The sequence below is a fragment of the Candida parapsilosis genome, contig 005569 (genome assembly GCF_000182765.1).
Source record: "Candida parapsilosis strain CDC317 annotated contig 005569".
Lineage (NCBI taxonomy): Eukaryota > Fungi > Ascomycota > Pichiomycetes > Serinales > Debaryomycetaceae > Lodderomyces > Lodderomyces parapsilosis.
Genome location: NW_023503278.1, coordinates 397358 through 412652, shown reverse-complemented (window position 1 = coordinate 412652; position 15295 = coordinate 397358). Strand labels below are relative to the sequence as shown.

The 15295-nt window shown below is 38.9% G+C and overlaps 7 protein-coding genes across 7 annotated transcripts; 5 read left to right on the top strand and 2 right to left on the bottom strand. All coding sequences in view use genetic code 12, as the record gives it.

Moving 5' to 3' along the window:
* Window positions 1-254: 254 nt before the first annotated feature.
* Window positions 255-641, bottom strand: CPAR2_101840 (RNA-binding signal recognition particle subunit; the record flags this gene model as incomplete). The annotated part of the gene is made up of 1 exon (XM_036811956.1): window positions 255-641. One exon carries the CDS (start codon window positions 639-641, stop codon window positions 255-257), a length of 387 nt encoding a protein of 128 aa, XP_036663329.1.
* A 428-nt stretch (window positions 642-1069) lies between these two features.
* On the top strand, window positions 1070-2644 carry CPAR2_101830 (uncharacterized protein; the record flags this gene model as incomplete). Its single annotated transcript, XM_036811945.1, has 1 exon — window positions 1070-2644. The coding sequence occupies one exon, from the start codon at window positions 1070-1072 to the stop codon at window positions 2642-2644; it is 1575 nt and encodes a 524-aa protein (XP_036663328.1).
* A 198-nt stretch (window positions 2645-2842) lies between these two features.
* Window positions 2843-3289, bottom strand: CPAR2_101820 (uncharacterized protein; the record flags this gene model as incomplete). The annotated part of the gene is made up of 1 exon (XM_036811934.1): window positions 2843-3289. One exon carries the CDS (start codon window positions 3287-3289, stop codon window positions 2843-2845), a length of 447 nt encoding a protein of 148 aa, XP_036663327.1.
* A 164-nt stretch (window positions 3290-3453) lies between these two features.
* AYR1 (acylglycerone-phosphate reductase) lies at window positions 3454-4338 on the top strand (the record flags this gene model as incomplete). Its single annotated transcript, XM_036811923.1, has 1 exon — window positions 3454-4338. One exon carries the CDS (start codon window positions 3454-3456, stop codon window positions 4336-4338), a length of 885 nt encoding a protein of 294 aa, XP_036663326.1.
* Window positions 4339-4823: 485 nt separating this feature from the next.
* CPAR2_101800 (uncharacterized protein) lies at window positions 4824-7049 on the top strand (the record flags this gene model as incomplete). Its single annotated transcript, XM_036811912.1, has 1 exon — window positions 4824-7049. One exon carries the CDS (start codon window positions 4824-4826, stop codon window positions 7047-7049), a length of 2226 nt encoding a protein of 741 aa, XP_036663325.1.
* Window positions 7050-8240: 1191 nt separating this feature from the next.
* ALR1 (Mg(2+) transporter) lies at window positions 8241-10781 on the top strand (the record flags this gene model as incomplete). Its single annotated transcript, XM_036811901.1, has 1 exon — window positions 8241-10781. The coding sequence occupies one exon, from the start codon at window positions 8241-8243 to the stop codon at window positions 10779-10781; it is 2541 nt and encodes an 846-aa protein (XP_036663324.1).
* Window positions 10782-11643: 862 nt separating this feature from the next.
* CPAR2_101780 (uncharacterized protein) lies at window positions 11644-13728 on the top strand (the record flags this gene model as incomplete). The annotated part of the gene is made up of 1 exon (XM_036811890.1): window positions 11644-13728. One exon carries the CDS (start codon window positions 11644-11646, stop codon window positions 13726-13728), a length of 2085 nt encoding a protein of 694 aa, XP_036663323.1.
* Between the last annotated feature and the right edge of the window lie 1567 nt (window positions 13729-15295).

The window sequence follows — 15295 nt, the reverse complement described above, 5'->3', positions numbered from 1 at the left end:
CAAAGCAGCATCGCCATCAAGTTCTTGGAACAATATTGTCACTGATTCAAGAAGACGATCACGTACATAGATTTGATAACTTTAAATAGTGAGCTTTTAGTTAAGCAAACTTATGCCTTCAATCAGCTGCTATTTTATTTGATACTTGTATACACTATAGATCGATTAGTGGTGTTGTTCTGTGTACTGATTCACTATAATGCTTGATCTGTCGCCGCCTATTTATGCATAAAACCTACCACTTGTCTCTTCAATCATTTTGCTACTTTACTCTTCTTTGTTTTCTTCTTTTCCTTCTTTTTCAAACCAACAAACCCACCCTTCAACACTCGTATATATTGTTGCCAAAATTGACTCAATTGGTCTGTTTCCACAACTGTTGATATTTTCAACTTTTCTTGCTTTTTGTCCTTATTGTTCGTGCTATTCATTGAGATTCTGACAAGAATCGGGTAGGAGGTATCGTTTTGTACTCGATCATCGGGTATAACATTTGTTGGAAGATCATCAATTGTCACGCTCGATGCCCCCTCTTGTGAAGATAGCCTCTTTTGAGTTAAATAAACGGAGGATTTGCCATCGTTCTTCACAACAGCTTCATTCAACTGCTTTAAAAACTGCGAGTTATCTAGCCTCGTCATAGTTTGATGTACTTTTGAAGGGTAATATGATGATTGCACAAGCACACACTACTTTCAATAAGGATGGGATTTTATTTTTTTTTTTTTATTTCATAAAAATCTCGCTCTCGACGATTTGTGGTGCATTGAAATTCCGCTTTCATAATTCTGAGATATTTTTAAGCAAACAACTTTCATAACAAGCCACAGTGTTCAACTGCGAATTGATTGCATTTACACTCGAACTGATATATCTCACGAGCTCGTGGTGACGTAGCCTACAATTCAAATCTACGATACCAAGTTGCCCCGCTGGGCTTCGACCCCCGCAGCGTAATTAAGATAAGATTACTAAATATTCTGGAAAACATACACTCCTACCAACCATGTCTGAGGCTCTCGAGCAACAACAACAACAACATGATCATCGCCACCAACACGCCAGCCTGATGGCATCGCACTTGCCAAAGAGGTTGACTGCGTTGATAGTATCGGCGTTTGTGGCATTGGCAGCTGGTACTCCATACATGTATGGGGTATATTCACCACAATTGACAAAGCACATTGGATTAACAGCTTCGGATTCTGCAACCATATCATTGGCTACCAACATTGGCTCTGGTGTTGGAGGATTACCGGGAGGACTTTTAATTGACCATTTTGGTCCCCAAGTTAGTATCTTTATTGGATCCATTTGTATCTTTGTGGGGTATTTCACAATGTTCAAAATCTACCTGCATCAATACGACAACATGTTTGTCATATGTATTGCCATGGCACTTATGGGTTTTGGATCAATCACAAGCTATTTTGCTACATTGAAGGCTTCGCAGGCCAATTTTCCAAAACATAAAGGTGCTGCTGGTGCCTTGCCGGTGAGCTGTTTTGGGTTTTCTGCAACAGTCTTTTCCGTGATATCAGCATGGCTTTTCAAAGATGACACTGGTGGCCTTTTGCAGTTTTTAGCATTCTTTTGCGGGTTCATCGTACTTGTGGGATCGTTTTTTGTCCACGTGTATATTGCGGACGAAGAAGACGAACATGGGTACAACTTGCCTAGCCATGAAGGACAAGATTATCAGCCGTCACTTTCAGATGGTGAAGTCTCATTGATATCTGATATAGAGCCACCCGCACAATCGTTATCAAGACTGGAATCCCTAGCTGGATCATTTTCCTTTTGGGGAATTGGAAATAGGACTCCAAGGTCATCGATAAGTTTGCAAGATTCAGAAGCAAATGAGGTTGCAAGAGGTCTATTGCAGGAGGAGTCAGTCACCAAAAAATCAACAAGTCAGGGCAATCCCCTCCAAACAATAAAACGCCGTCTCATGGATAGAGTCTACTTGGTACATTACTTCATTGTATCAATTGCTGCTGGAGTGGGCCAAGTTTACATATATAGTGTCGGCTTTATTGTTGCGGCCCAGTACTACTACAATAAGGAGCATGAGGGACATATAAAATATTTGCTAATGGCCAGAGATGTTCAGGTTGCTCTTCATGATCCCGATGCTGCATCAATACAAGCGCTTCAAGTATCAATATTGTCAATTGCTTCCTTTTCGGGTCGACTTATTGCTGGTTTTGTTAGCGATTACATTCACAAAAAGTGGCATATTCAAAGACTCTGGATAGTTCAGGCTACATTAATCATGCTTTCATTGGCCCAATACATCACGATCGAGAACATTTCATCATTCTACTGGACAGCCATAGCCTCCGGTGTAACGGGATCCTGTTACGGACTCATTTTTGGCACATATCCAGCAATTATAGCTGACTCGTTTGGCACCAAGACATTCTCCACCAATTGGGGTTTGATCTGTACGGGCCCACTTGTTACACTATACGCCTTGAATAAGTATTTCGGCTGGATATATGATACTCAAACAGACGGCAAAACGGGAATATGTAACCTCGGTAACGAGTGTTATAAGGGAGCTTTCGAAGTAAGTTTCGTTCTATGCATCGTTGCCTTTGTAGTGTCAGTTCTATTGATATACAACCAGAGGCACAGATAAAATAGACTATTTATTGTATACACAAGGACTATAGATTAGAGATGATGCTGTAAGTTCGAGTAACTTTTTCTTTTTCACCATATTGTTGTGGAACTCGGTTTGCAAAGACCAGTCACATAAAGGTGAACTTCCCCCCCTCGATGGCGAACCAGTGGGTCTTTACTACGCCACTAGAAAGCACAATGTTGCCCCCTCAGACTAAAGGCGTTCCTCTTTTGTATCCAATGTAAGAAAATCCTTGATGAGTTGTGACTTGTCAAAATAATGCATATGTTTTTTAACCACGTTATCGTTTGGCAGTTCTATGTGGAGTACAGGAACATCATAACAGTACTTATCAAACCATTCTTTATTGTTAGGGTCCATTATATCTACTTTAGTGAAGTTGAGTTTGACATTCTCCACATCGGGTGATGATATGGCTTGTTGAAGTATTTCATTGGCATTCGTACACAACATACAATGTGCTTTGGTAAAGAATTTGAGCAGCACAGTAGACTTGGAACGTGTCTGAGTGGAAGTGACGCGAGTGATTACTTTAAACCTCAACATTGAAGATTGTTGTATAATGGGGAAGACTCGTATAAAATTTTCGGAATTTGTTAACTTGAGAATTTGCGTTTTTGTGTATGTCAAGGCTGACATGAAACCACCGGAAAAAAAATAAAAATGCTTTTAGTCAGTCACATGCGCTAGTTGTATCCACCATCTTTTTTTTAGTGGGGAACAAAAAGGAAAAACCTTTCAGTGATTCCCTTATACGCCATCCTTTTCCTTTTCCCAAATATTGTTGTTAAAAGAGTAAAGAAATGCCATCGGATCGCCAAAAAGTTGCCTTAATTACCGGCGCATCTTCAGGAATAGGTTTTGCGACCTCAATTGAACTTGCAAAGAGGGGATATATTGTTTTTGCTGGAGCAAGAAGATTGGAGCCAATGGCAAAATTAAGAGATGATTATGGTGTTAAAATTTTCAAGTTGGATGTTAGTGATCTACAGAGCGTAAAAGACGCAAGAAGCTACATTCAGAAAGAAACGGGCGGTAGTTACTTGGATATATTGTACAACAACGCTGGACAATCGTGCACCATGCCCACTACTGATGTCACTGATGAACAAATCAAACAATGTTTTGAAGTCAATTTGTTTGGAGCCATGCGTATGGTCAGAGAGTTTGTGCCTCTTTTAATTAATGCAAAGGGAGTCATTGGATTCACAGGATCCGTCAGTGGTGTCAATCCATTCCCCTTTTCATGCACATACTCAGCATCAAAAGCTGCCATTCAACTGTACGCTTCGGTTTTGAGAGTAGAGATGAAACCGTTTGGGGTGAAGGTTATCAACTTTATAACTGGGGGCGTTAAAACTGATATTGAGGATAAGAGGGGTTTACCAGAGACATCAATTTTCAATGTGCCAGGAATGGAGCAAGCGTTTGACGAAAGAAGGCAAATGGCAGTGAGAAACGATCCACTCCCAGCTGAGGTGTACGCTAAACAAGTTGCAAACGACTTTGAAAAAGCAAAATTGGGAGGCTCGTTGCATTTGTACCGTGGCAAAATGGCATTCTTTTTGGGTTTCATCACTCCTCTTCTTCCAAGATTCATCCTTGAATGGGCTTTTATTCGTAAATTCAAGTTTGCCAGCGTGTTTGAGTATTTGAGAAAAAAGTATGCTGCGGGTGTTTCTGCTTGATTTTGACTGTGTTGCTAATCATGTCGGCTCCAAATAAGTTGGCGAATGCTATGGGAGGTGCGATAAAATTCCATGACAGTGCAGACAATATATCGTTGGAGTTTGTAGTGATAAATTAGTATATCGTATGCTGAATAAGCTTTTTTCTTTTTACAATTCTCGGATGGATGACTAGAGCATAAGCTTGGCGTTATTCTCATGAAAATGTAAATCCTGACCATGACACTTGAAATGTATATCTTGATGGGTTCAGGTGGTTAACATCTTCGTCGTTCATATGACCCAAATGGCGACAATTCTTTGTGCACTCTAATGGTGCAAAAGATTTTCCCCTCATTCTATTCTGACAATTTTTGTGTTTACAATTCTCATCGAAACGTATATGTCATTACATTTCCCACACACACACACACACACACACACACACACACACACACACACACACTTTTCTCAAAATTCATAACCATCATCCTTCCTTGAAAATAATGACAAGCGAACCCTTTTTATGGTATAGAGATAAAGATAGGCTACGGATCGGCGAGGTTAACAGGTACATTGTCACATACAAACGACAGCGTGACGCCAACACTACTCAAATTTATTTCAGAATCAAAAACATAGAAAACCTGGGTATAAGAACAATCCATTTACTAACAGGTCCATTTATATTGTATTGTCACGTTGTCCCTTGTAATTACAACTACAAGAAGAAATTTTGCCCTGATAATGTGGAACAAAATCCCGAGGTGGCTTTTGAAAACCAAATCAAGCCTAATCAATCTTTTAACGTGACGTTACTTTTGAATGAAAATTCTTTATCTAAAACATCCACCAAAGATGGCATTGACTGGGAGCATTTTCAATGGGAGATTGAAGTCATATCGCAGATTGTTATCACCAAAAAAACCGAGGTGCTTTATGATATGATGATTGGAGATGATCTCCACGCAATGAAAAGGTTGGGGCAAGGCAAACTTCAAAAGACATTGACTAGTATAGTTCCCAATAACAGCGATGAAGATCGAACTGCTCAGGAAGTTTTCGATCATGAAACAACAAACCATGTGTTTAATCCATTCTTGAGTGTACAAAAGAAAACTACCAACGACCTTTGGAGCAAAGCCCCACCGGAACCCTTACAGCCAGTTCATTTGGTGATAGTTACCCATGGAATTTTCTCAAACCTAACATCTGATATGCTTTACCTAAAGGAGACTCTAGAAAGCTCGGTACTGGAGAATATCATGATTCGAGGTTATCGATATAATGCTGGAAAGACCGAAAAGGGAATCAAAAAGTTGGGGCGTAATGTGGGCGATTATATTGTTGATGTAGTTGAAAAAGAGCCCTACAATTTCAACAAGATTTCATTTATTGCTCACTCGCTAGGTGGCGTGGTACAGCTATACGCAATCAAGTACATCTTGGTCACAAGAGGTGTTGATTTTTTTGATCGCTTGCATGTCAAACCTATCAATTTAATTTCATTAGCAAGTCCGTTTTTGGGTATCTTGAACGAGCTAAATTTGGTTCTTTCGTGGATTTTGGATCTCGGTACTCTTGGAAAGACAGGGCGTGACCTTACGTTACTGAAGAGATTACCTGGGTGGAGAGATGTTGAGATTGGTGATCACCGAACAAAGGACAGGTTCAAACCAGTTTTGGAGACATTGCCTGATGAACCTCTTCAAACATTTTTGGCAAAATTTGAGCGTCTAACTGTTTACGCAAACGCCATAAATGATGGTATTGTGCCATTGAGAACAGCAGCCATTTTGTATCTAGACTATGAAGCGTTGGGAGATGTAAATGAGTTGAAAAAAACAAACAATGTTATTGATCGGCCTGAGTTAGAGGCTGATCATCATGATGTCGAAAGCAATGAAAGTCAAGATGACGTCCTGGAGATTCCTCAATCTGACGGGGCGCAGACCAAAGCCATAGAAAAGAAGCCACAAGGCATTGAAGTGAAAAATGGTCAAACCTCCCATGCACTTTCCAAAGAGAAGAATCGTTTGAAAGAAGTTCACGACAAGTTTGATGAGTTTACAAACTTGAATTCCTCACAAAAAAAGCTAACAAGGCGACAAAAGAAGTATCAAAATTTTAGTATTAAAGGATCCGACACCAATTCGGATAGTTTGTCAGCTAGCGTTGATTCGTCAATGGAATCATCATCATCAACAACTGCAACAACAGTCAATGTTCCCCCACGCGCCTCTGCCATTGAATCTGCTTTGAATACATTGATTTGTCCTATTCCATCTCAAGAGTACATTATGGACCCTGCATCTAGAAACCATGTCATTTTCCATGATAAGTATTACCATTTTGATAAATCCAAAGATGAAACGAATGTTAAATCGCGCTCTTTAAAGGAGAGATTGTTTGGATACTCGGCAGATTGGAGGTTACATAAACAAGTGGTTATAGCCAACAAATACCATACAAAACAACTCAGTTGGCGTAAAGTATTGGTAAATCTACCACCAGATGCTCATAATAATATCATAGTACGACGGCGGTTTGCTAATGGATATGGTTGGGGAGTGATCCATCATCTTTGTGAAAACTTGTTTGAAACTAAAACAGATGACAATGGTGGTTCTGAGACAAATATAAAGCCATACGAAGAAACTCTTTTGGATTCAACGTCAAAGGATAAGCATGAGGATGTACAAGGGAGCGGAAGTGTTAAAGCCAAAATATAGACTTCATTCTTAATAAACTTGCTTGTAGTTAGTTATTGACTCATCGACACTCTTGAATACACATACTAGAGACTGTTATAGACGTATAATCAAGATACAATGTTTTTTTTTCACAATTTACAGCATTCCCTCTTCACAAGTACTTGATGAACATGTGAAGCGCCTTTACGGCATGGTGTAGTGATGGTAATTATATTTCTACGGTTAATTTGCATCTGATTGACATAGTATTAAAGAGAGAAAAATCGAATTTTGTATCTAGAAATTGAGACTGCAAAGAAAGAAAAGAAATAATAAAATCCTGTCACAATTAATAAAGTCGTGTAAACGATGACTGAAATAGAGATACAAGAACAAAAATATAGTGAGACCTTATTACACACACACATACACACACACAAACACACACAAACACCCTAATCTCACACCCCTCTCCCTTACTGTATCTTTCAACCATTTGCTTTTGTTTCTATACAAACAATTACATGATTGTTCACAAATCATTTGCACTTAACATTACTTCTCATCCTTGATCTAATCAACCCATTGTTAATGATCAACAACACAAACTGATTGATCATCTGGTGTAATATCATTAAGTTCAAGTGAAGATAAAGGACAAAAGAACGGAGTATAGAGTAGATTGATATATTTGGAGGCAAAAAACATCACATTATTTTGAATCCGTGAGTTCATAGAGTCATTACTAATCAGTCTATCCACATTTGACAAGAAGGTAACCCTATTCAAAGACCCATTCCTTCTTAATTCTTTCCCTAGGTTTGAGAGATTACCAGTCCTTTTTTTTTTTTGTCATTGTTATTGTCATTGTCATCAATCAAAGAAACGTGCTCCTTTTCTTTGAGTTTCTTTTTTTCTTTTTTTAAATTTTTTTTTTTTTTTTTTTCAATTGCACTTTTTCATTCCCAGAAGACCAAATTTCAAAAGTTGAATATATCACATCATCATCCAGTTTCAATAATAGAAAAAAGTTGAATATAGTGTGTTACTTGAAATTGTTTTTATTTGAAAGCTATGCAAAACCTTTCCTTTCTTCTTTAGACATACGAAAGAAGAAGGAAGCAAACAATAATAGGAATACACTGCAAATCTCATCAAAACTAGTGTATCAAAGTGCATGCAATAGATTAACATCATTCACATCAACTGCGTTACCAATTTATTTCAAAAATGTCTGATACAGAAAGTGTTTTCCAGCCTACGGGCAACAACCACAACACGTTACGCACTGATGAAATATTGAATGATCATAGAAACCAAGATACTAGTGTTGGTTCGGCAATTATCGATGATGGAGATGATCACCTCGATCCAGTAGGAGTCTCCTCACAAGACAATCCACGTTCAAAGGGAAGGACCTCAAGTAAAGCCGAATCAGATTTAGGTGAAGGTAACAATCCCGATGCTATTTCTAATCCAGCCACTAGTGGTAGAAGGAAGAGTACAAGAAGAACTTCAGCAAGAAGGCAATCAATCGGAGAGGGAGCATTGCCTTCTCAATTTCAACTGTACAATCAAAGTCAACCCAATAGGTCGTACATGGCATCCTTGCGTAAGGACTTTTACTTGGAAGATGATGAAGATAATACAGCTTTGCCAGTACCTATCATAAACAATCCAACAAATAGTGGAAAGCCAAGAAGCAAGTCAACCATTGAGACGTTGGCACCCATAATAAAGAAAAAGACCCATCGCAGCAACTCAAATAATTTAGAAGCTGATATTCTGAGCCCATTAACGAAAATCAAAACGAATGACTCGTTTATAATCACAAGCAATGGCAATGGAGAGGAAGTAAAAATTAGAAGACCTTCCAAATCATCGATTGATAGCGAAGCCGATTCGCACGGATCAAGATCTTCACAAGAAACGGAAGAAGATGTTTGTTTTCCTATGATGAGAGAGCACGTTAAGGTTAATGGTATTGATTTTGACGAGATTGATGAGTTCATCAGGGAGGAAAGAGAGGAGGCAGCTATGCAACGTGAGTTTTTAACGAGGAATCAACTGGCAATTGAAGAAATTAGCTATGAAAATTCGCGCAAGTTTGACAATTTGAGAAGAAGTGGTAGTGCCAATGCAATACCATCAAACACCTCTGGATTGAGTCGGCAACCCACTAGTACAGCGGCACTCAAATACACCCCTAAAAATATTTTACATAAAACATTTCAACGTTCTAATGAAGTGCCAGAGTCAACAAGCACTACATCATCTTCATTGGAAGAGTTGAAGGCCAGGCAAGCTGTAGGGGCAGATGATGCGTCTTCGATGGAACAGGTCAAATTTGGTGGTGCCAGGGTTACCGATGGTACTAATGGTACTTTGCCTGATAGATTTTCTTTCTTCCATTCTGAGTCTGAAGAAACTGTGCATGCACCTGATATTCCTTCACTTGTTCCCAATGGTGAATCAATACAAGAGCTTTTCCACAATGGAGAAGAAACTTGGTGGTTGGATTGTACATGTCCTACTGATGCCGAGATGAAAATGCTTGCCAAGGCGTTTGGAATTCACCCTTTGACAGCTGAGGATATCCGAATGCAGGAAACACGAGAAAAAGTGGAGTTGTTTAAAAGTTATTATTTTGTTTGTTTCCACACTTTTGAAGCAGACAAGGAATCTGAAGATTATCTTGAACCAATTAATGTCTATATTGTTGTTTTCCGCGATGGTATACTCACCTTCCATTTCTCTCCATTGACACATCCAGCAAGTGTTAGAAGAAGAGTGAGGCAATTGAGAGATTATGTCGACGTTACTGCTGATTGGCTATGCTATGCAATGATTGATGACATCACTGATAGTTTTGCCCCCGTAATACATGGAATTGAATATGAGGCGGATGCTATTGAGGATGCTGTTTTCACCGCGAGGGACACCGACTTTAGTAATATGTTGCAAAGAATCGGAGAGTCACGAAGAAAAGTAATGACGTTGATGAGACTACTTTCTGGAAAAGCTGACGTTATCAAGATGTTTGCCAAAAGGTGTCAAGATGAAGCAGCTTTAGGGTACGAAAAACAGCAGCAACAGCAGCGTCGGCAACAGCGTCTCCATCAGGATTATGCATCCCCGCGCTCATCGTCAGCAAACATTCCTGAAACGCATGGTAGTGGAGGAGGAGGTGGTGGTGGGGGTAATACGCCTTCGAATAATTCCACCGGACACAATGGCATGCCCTCATCTTTCGGCCAATCACAGGCTTGGCTGCAAAACATGGCTGATAATGCGCGTCCTCGTGCAGACATTGCATTGTATTTGGGCGATATTCAGGATCATATAATTACCATGTTTCAAAATTTGTTGGCGTATGAGAAAATTTTCTCGCGGTCTCATTCCAACTACTTGGCACAATTGCAAGTGGAAAGTTTCAATTCCAACAACAAAATTACAGAGATGTTTTCCAAGGTAACAATCATTGGTACAATGTTGGTTCCATTGAATTTGGTGACTGGTTTGTTTGGAATGAATGTAACAGTTCCTGGACAAGATTCAAGCATAGCTTGGTTTTTTGGTATCGTTGGTGTATTGATACTTGTTGTGATTGGAAGTATAGCATTTGCTAATTGGTGGTTGAAGAGTATTAATAGGCAAATTGATAAGGAGAAAAGAGCAGGTTTCAGTTCATCTAGAAGGAGCATTCGGAGTTTGGGGTTAAGGCGTCACAGTGCCAAGTCGGTGATAAGCTTTCCCAACAAATACGATTAACCTTCAATAAAAGGTTTATTTTGCTAGAAATTATTTATGTATTTATTTTAATCGGTGTTTAAATGAATCAAGTACGTGGGTTTATATGTGTAATTTAAGAAGAGATTGGAGACTCTGCTAACAGCGTATATCTTCTTGTCACTCTAGAATCAATTCAAAAGTGAGTGCATTGTTAACAGCCTTCGACTACGATCCACGCCATTCGAGCGGTATCTCTACGAAATCATCTAAAGCGATGTTTTTGGAAAACGATTTGGATAGTTTGGGCTTTTGAAGTATTGAATTTTAGTTTAGTGTTCTGCTATAATTTGTTAAGGTCTTTTTCTTGATCTTGACCGACTCGTAACCATCCAACATCGATTTAAAAATGTAATGGATCGTATATTGGAGATTCACAGTTAAGATTTCTCCTTCGTTAATGTGGGCGTGCATAAATGTACAATTTTCTTATCTGGGTGCAAAAATTTAGTTTCTCTCCTCGGTACGAACACAAACCACACACGCATAATTTACTATAACACGCTGGAGACACAGATAGTTGGTGTAATAGAGTGATATGGCAGCACACATATGCGTCAAAATAGCACCAAGGCTAACAATTTACATCTGATGCACTTCAGCTCGTAAGCATATACACTTCAACCTACAACTTTCCCTTCTTATATTCCTAATTATCTCTCCTCATGCATTTCACTATATTGTTGCAAAAACTCTGATATGCTCAAATTTGATACACCATAGAGAAATCCAACTTCAAATTACAAAATCCATAAACTATATCCCACTTCTTCTTCTTCTTCATCAACATTATTCCCCTTCCTTTATCCACAATAGTCGATTTGACATAATACGCGCAATAAAAATGTCTCCCTTAGTCAACTTAGTTACTCCAGAACAGTTGTATTCCCTTATTGACTGGAAGAACGTGGATATTCAAATCACCATTCCTGGTTATGATCCATCTTTGGGTTTCTTGTTAAGTAGCCCAGCCTTTGTTCCATTACAACCACCACCAACAACCACCACCGAGAACAAAGCAACCGAATCGACAAACCATTTAGATTCTCAAGATGAATCTACTGAACCATCATCACTTTCTACGCCACCAGTTGCAACCACTGATAACGTCAGCATTCAGAGCCAAACGAGCTCATTAAATCAACAGACCTTAAAGTCAAACACCGATCATCTCCATTTGGATCAAAACATGAGACAAACTGAATTATGTCCATTTGAAAACATGTTCTCTGAAGAGGATCCTCAGTATGCCAGTTTCCTTGAAGATTCTGTCGATGATAGTTTGAATAACAAAGTTGAGAATGAATCAGCAATCAAGGAGTCATTTTACGAAAGTATGAATCGTGATTGTTGGTTGAGAGTTGATAAATCTGATTTGTATGAGCAACGTGAAACACCTCGCTACATTTATGGCAGGTTTAACACAATCGGATATGCCAGAGATTCCGCAAGAGCTGTCAATTATACCAATTACACCATTAATCTTGGATGCATGGATACAAACAATGAGAGAAACTGCAGTCAGAAGTTTGCAACCATATTTGATTTTCAACGCCATGTAAGCAGTTACCACCACCACCACCACCACCTCAATCAAGATGAGAAGGCCAGTTGTGTTCCTGTGAAGAAAAATGAACAAACCGGTACTGAATTAGCTCCAGACTACAGATATGACATTGACAACTACTGCATTTCAAGAGACACTTCATCTATTTACTCGGATGAGTATGCTGCTTATGATAGAATACAAGCACTTCGTGTATCGGGAGAGATTGCTAAGGTAAACAGTGCAGAAATTGACTATAAGATGAATGGTAGCCTCAATGAACGCCAAGCTGTTGCTAACAATTTAGAAATCACATCCTGGGCTCATGAAAATTTGGCATACCAAAATGATGAAAGTCAACCTCGATCAAGTAAAAGCTCCCTAGAGCATACTGAAACCGAAAATGAATCCAGTGTGACCATTCTCCCTGAACCTGTTGTTGCTGTTAATTTTGCTGCTGGTGCTGCTGATGCTGTATCCGCTGTTGTGACCACAGAAATTGTCATTGACCATGAATTTGAAGACAATAGAAATGCAAACATTGATGAGTTGTTGAATGGCAATGATACCACTGATGCGTTTACATCTGGTCAAGCTAGTGAGAGAGAAGAAGCTGCTACTGTCACTGCAATCGACCAGCAACAAGATGATCCAAATGAGACGGTGCAATCGCCTAATGATGGACAGCAGATGAATGACGTACCTGAAGAGGAACAGATGAATGAAAATGTACACGTACCTGAAGAATCAACTGAGACACCAACAGAAGAAGTTATCGGTTATATGAATCCTCGTGACCAGGTTAGGTTTATGGAACCAGTGGATATTAACCCATTGTATGCGTGGTACTTTATTCCAGGAGACACATTCCAAGCACCTTTGATCCCAGGACTTAGAATTGCACAGCTTGTTCCTGATGGAGTTAGAGTCATTCCTGTTCCAGAGGTGCAACCACTTCAATATTTGGAGTCTGGTACATCTGCAATTGTTGATGAGAAACGAGTTTTGGCAAAAAGAAAAGTGAGATTTGTCAACGAATTACACAAGAGAATTGAGACAGAGAAGGAGATTACTGATCTAGAAGGGTTAATTTTACACGATAAACAGCCTACAGATGTTGTGCGCGTGGAACGAAAGCACAGGAAACCATTTGCTTTTGTTAAACGGATTTTGAAGAAGTTAAAGTTGAAAAAACGTCCCAAGATGAAGAGTACTGAGGGACTTAGGTCAGCTATGAAGAAACAAAACCCTAGCACAGAGGCTGAAGACGGAACCGGTTTAAGGAGGTACAAATCTTGCATCACATTGGATAGTCCAGAGCTAGATGGTGATGAGGAACGTCCCAAGATTTTTCAACGTGTGAACCGACCCCAGTCTGCTTAATGATGCATGGACAAATATGACAGTGGCAATGACAGTGGCAATGGCAGTGTTTTGGAGTAAAAATCACAACTTGACTTTTATGATATGCCAAGAAGATGGATTGGTTGCAACTTGGAAAACTACTTTGACGGTGCTTTAATCAGCACGCGATTCTCGGAATTGTCGTCAAAGAATTCCTCTTTCCTGGGTGTGATTTTTGAAATGTTATTGCGTGCTCCATTCGTGAACAAGAGAACCATCACTGATTCCACTATAAAGAAACTTAGAATAGAGCACTTCTGCCATTTGAAATTCAATTGTGTCAAAAAGATCATGTCAAGCAAGATATTACTCTGTTTCAGAAACAGCTATGAAAATTTTGAACCTCGATTAGAAGCAGCTGCTTTGTTCCGAGTTGTGTGATGGGTGCTAGTCTGGCCAGCTAGTGTCCAGAGCCAATGACGGATTATTGCAGTTGGCGGAAGAGGGGACAAGAGTTTGAAGGTTGTTGAGAGTAATGATGAAAATATGTCGGTGTGTTGAAAGTCCATGAAGATGATCTCATGTGTGAGGAAGGTTGGGGTACTTGGTGATGTTTGCTGATGCAGTTTTGTTGCTGCTGGTAACTTTGTCAGTTTTGTTTTTTTATGTTTTCATATCTCTTGTTTTACATTCCTTGGGAAGCTTTGTGTTGAGAATGGACCAGGTTGTTAGATGATGATCTCTCTATGCGGATTTTTTGTGCTCTTTGATACCTATTTCTTCTATCTTCTGGATTATACCGAGAGCATGATGGAAAACAAACATCTGTTAAAGATGCATATGAAATATGGTCATCGTTATCGCATATACGTAGATCATTGTCATATGTTGTACATATTGTATGTACTTATTGTATATATGTAATATGTATAGAATACACTCCGGATATATGGATATTAATAAAATTGCTCGGATATAAAAACTAGAAAAAAAGAATAATCTTTGTAAAAGTGCCGGTGTTACACAAACTGCAATATAGATTATTGGAGGGGTTGATTTTTGTTTGATTTGACACGGATAAAAGTTAAGAAACACAAATATACAGAGAACAGCATCATTTACACAACATGTATGTATTGTTTTGATGCTCTGTGTTTACTTCTAACATCGCCGTCTAGAAGTAACTATAGCTGCTGCCATCACATTGTACTGTATTGTATTGTAGTAGAGTAACGAGGATGACAACTCAGAAAGAAGAGTTGAGAATATAATTGACAATATTTAGGCTATTGTGCATTAATTGCGGTTATGTTATTAATATTGAAGAGAAGATAAAGAGTACCATGATGATTGCTTCTAGTGCATAGTATATGGATATACTATCGATGACTGATTATGGATATTTACAAACTACTTGCACCAATACCCGCTTATTATACAAGACTATATACAAATGAAGTAGTTTTGTATATGTAGCTCTTTTTTTATGTCTAGTATTGGGTTCAAAGAAAGTGCGTGTGACATTTACCAAAAACAAATAAAAAAAAAAAAAAGAAATATATAATACTATTGTTGTTATATGCTATTGTGTATTGTGTAATGTGTA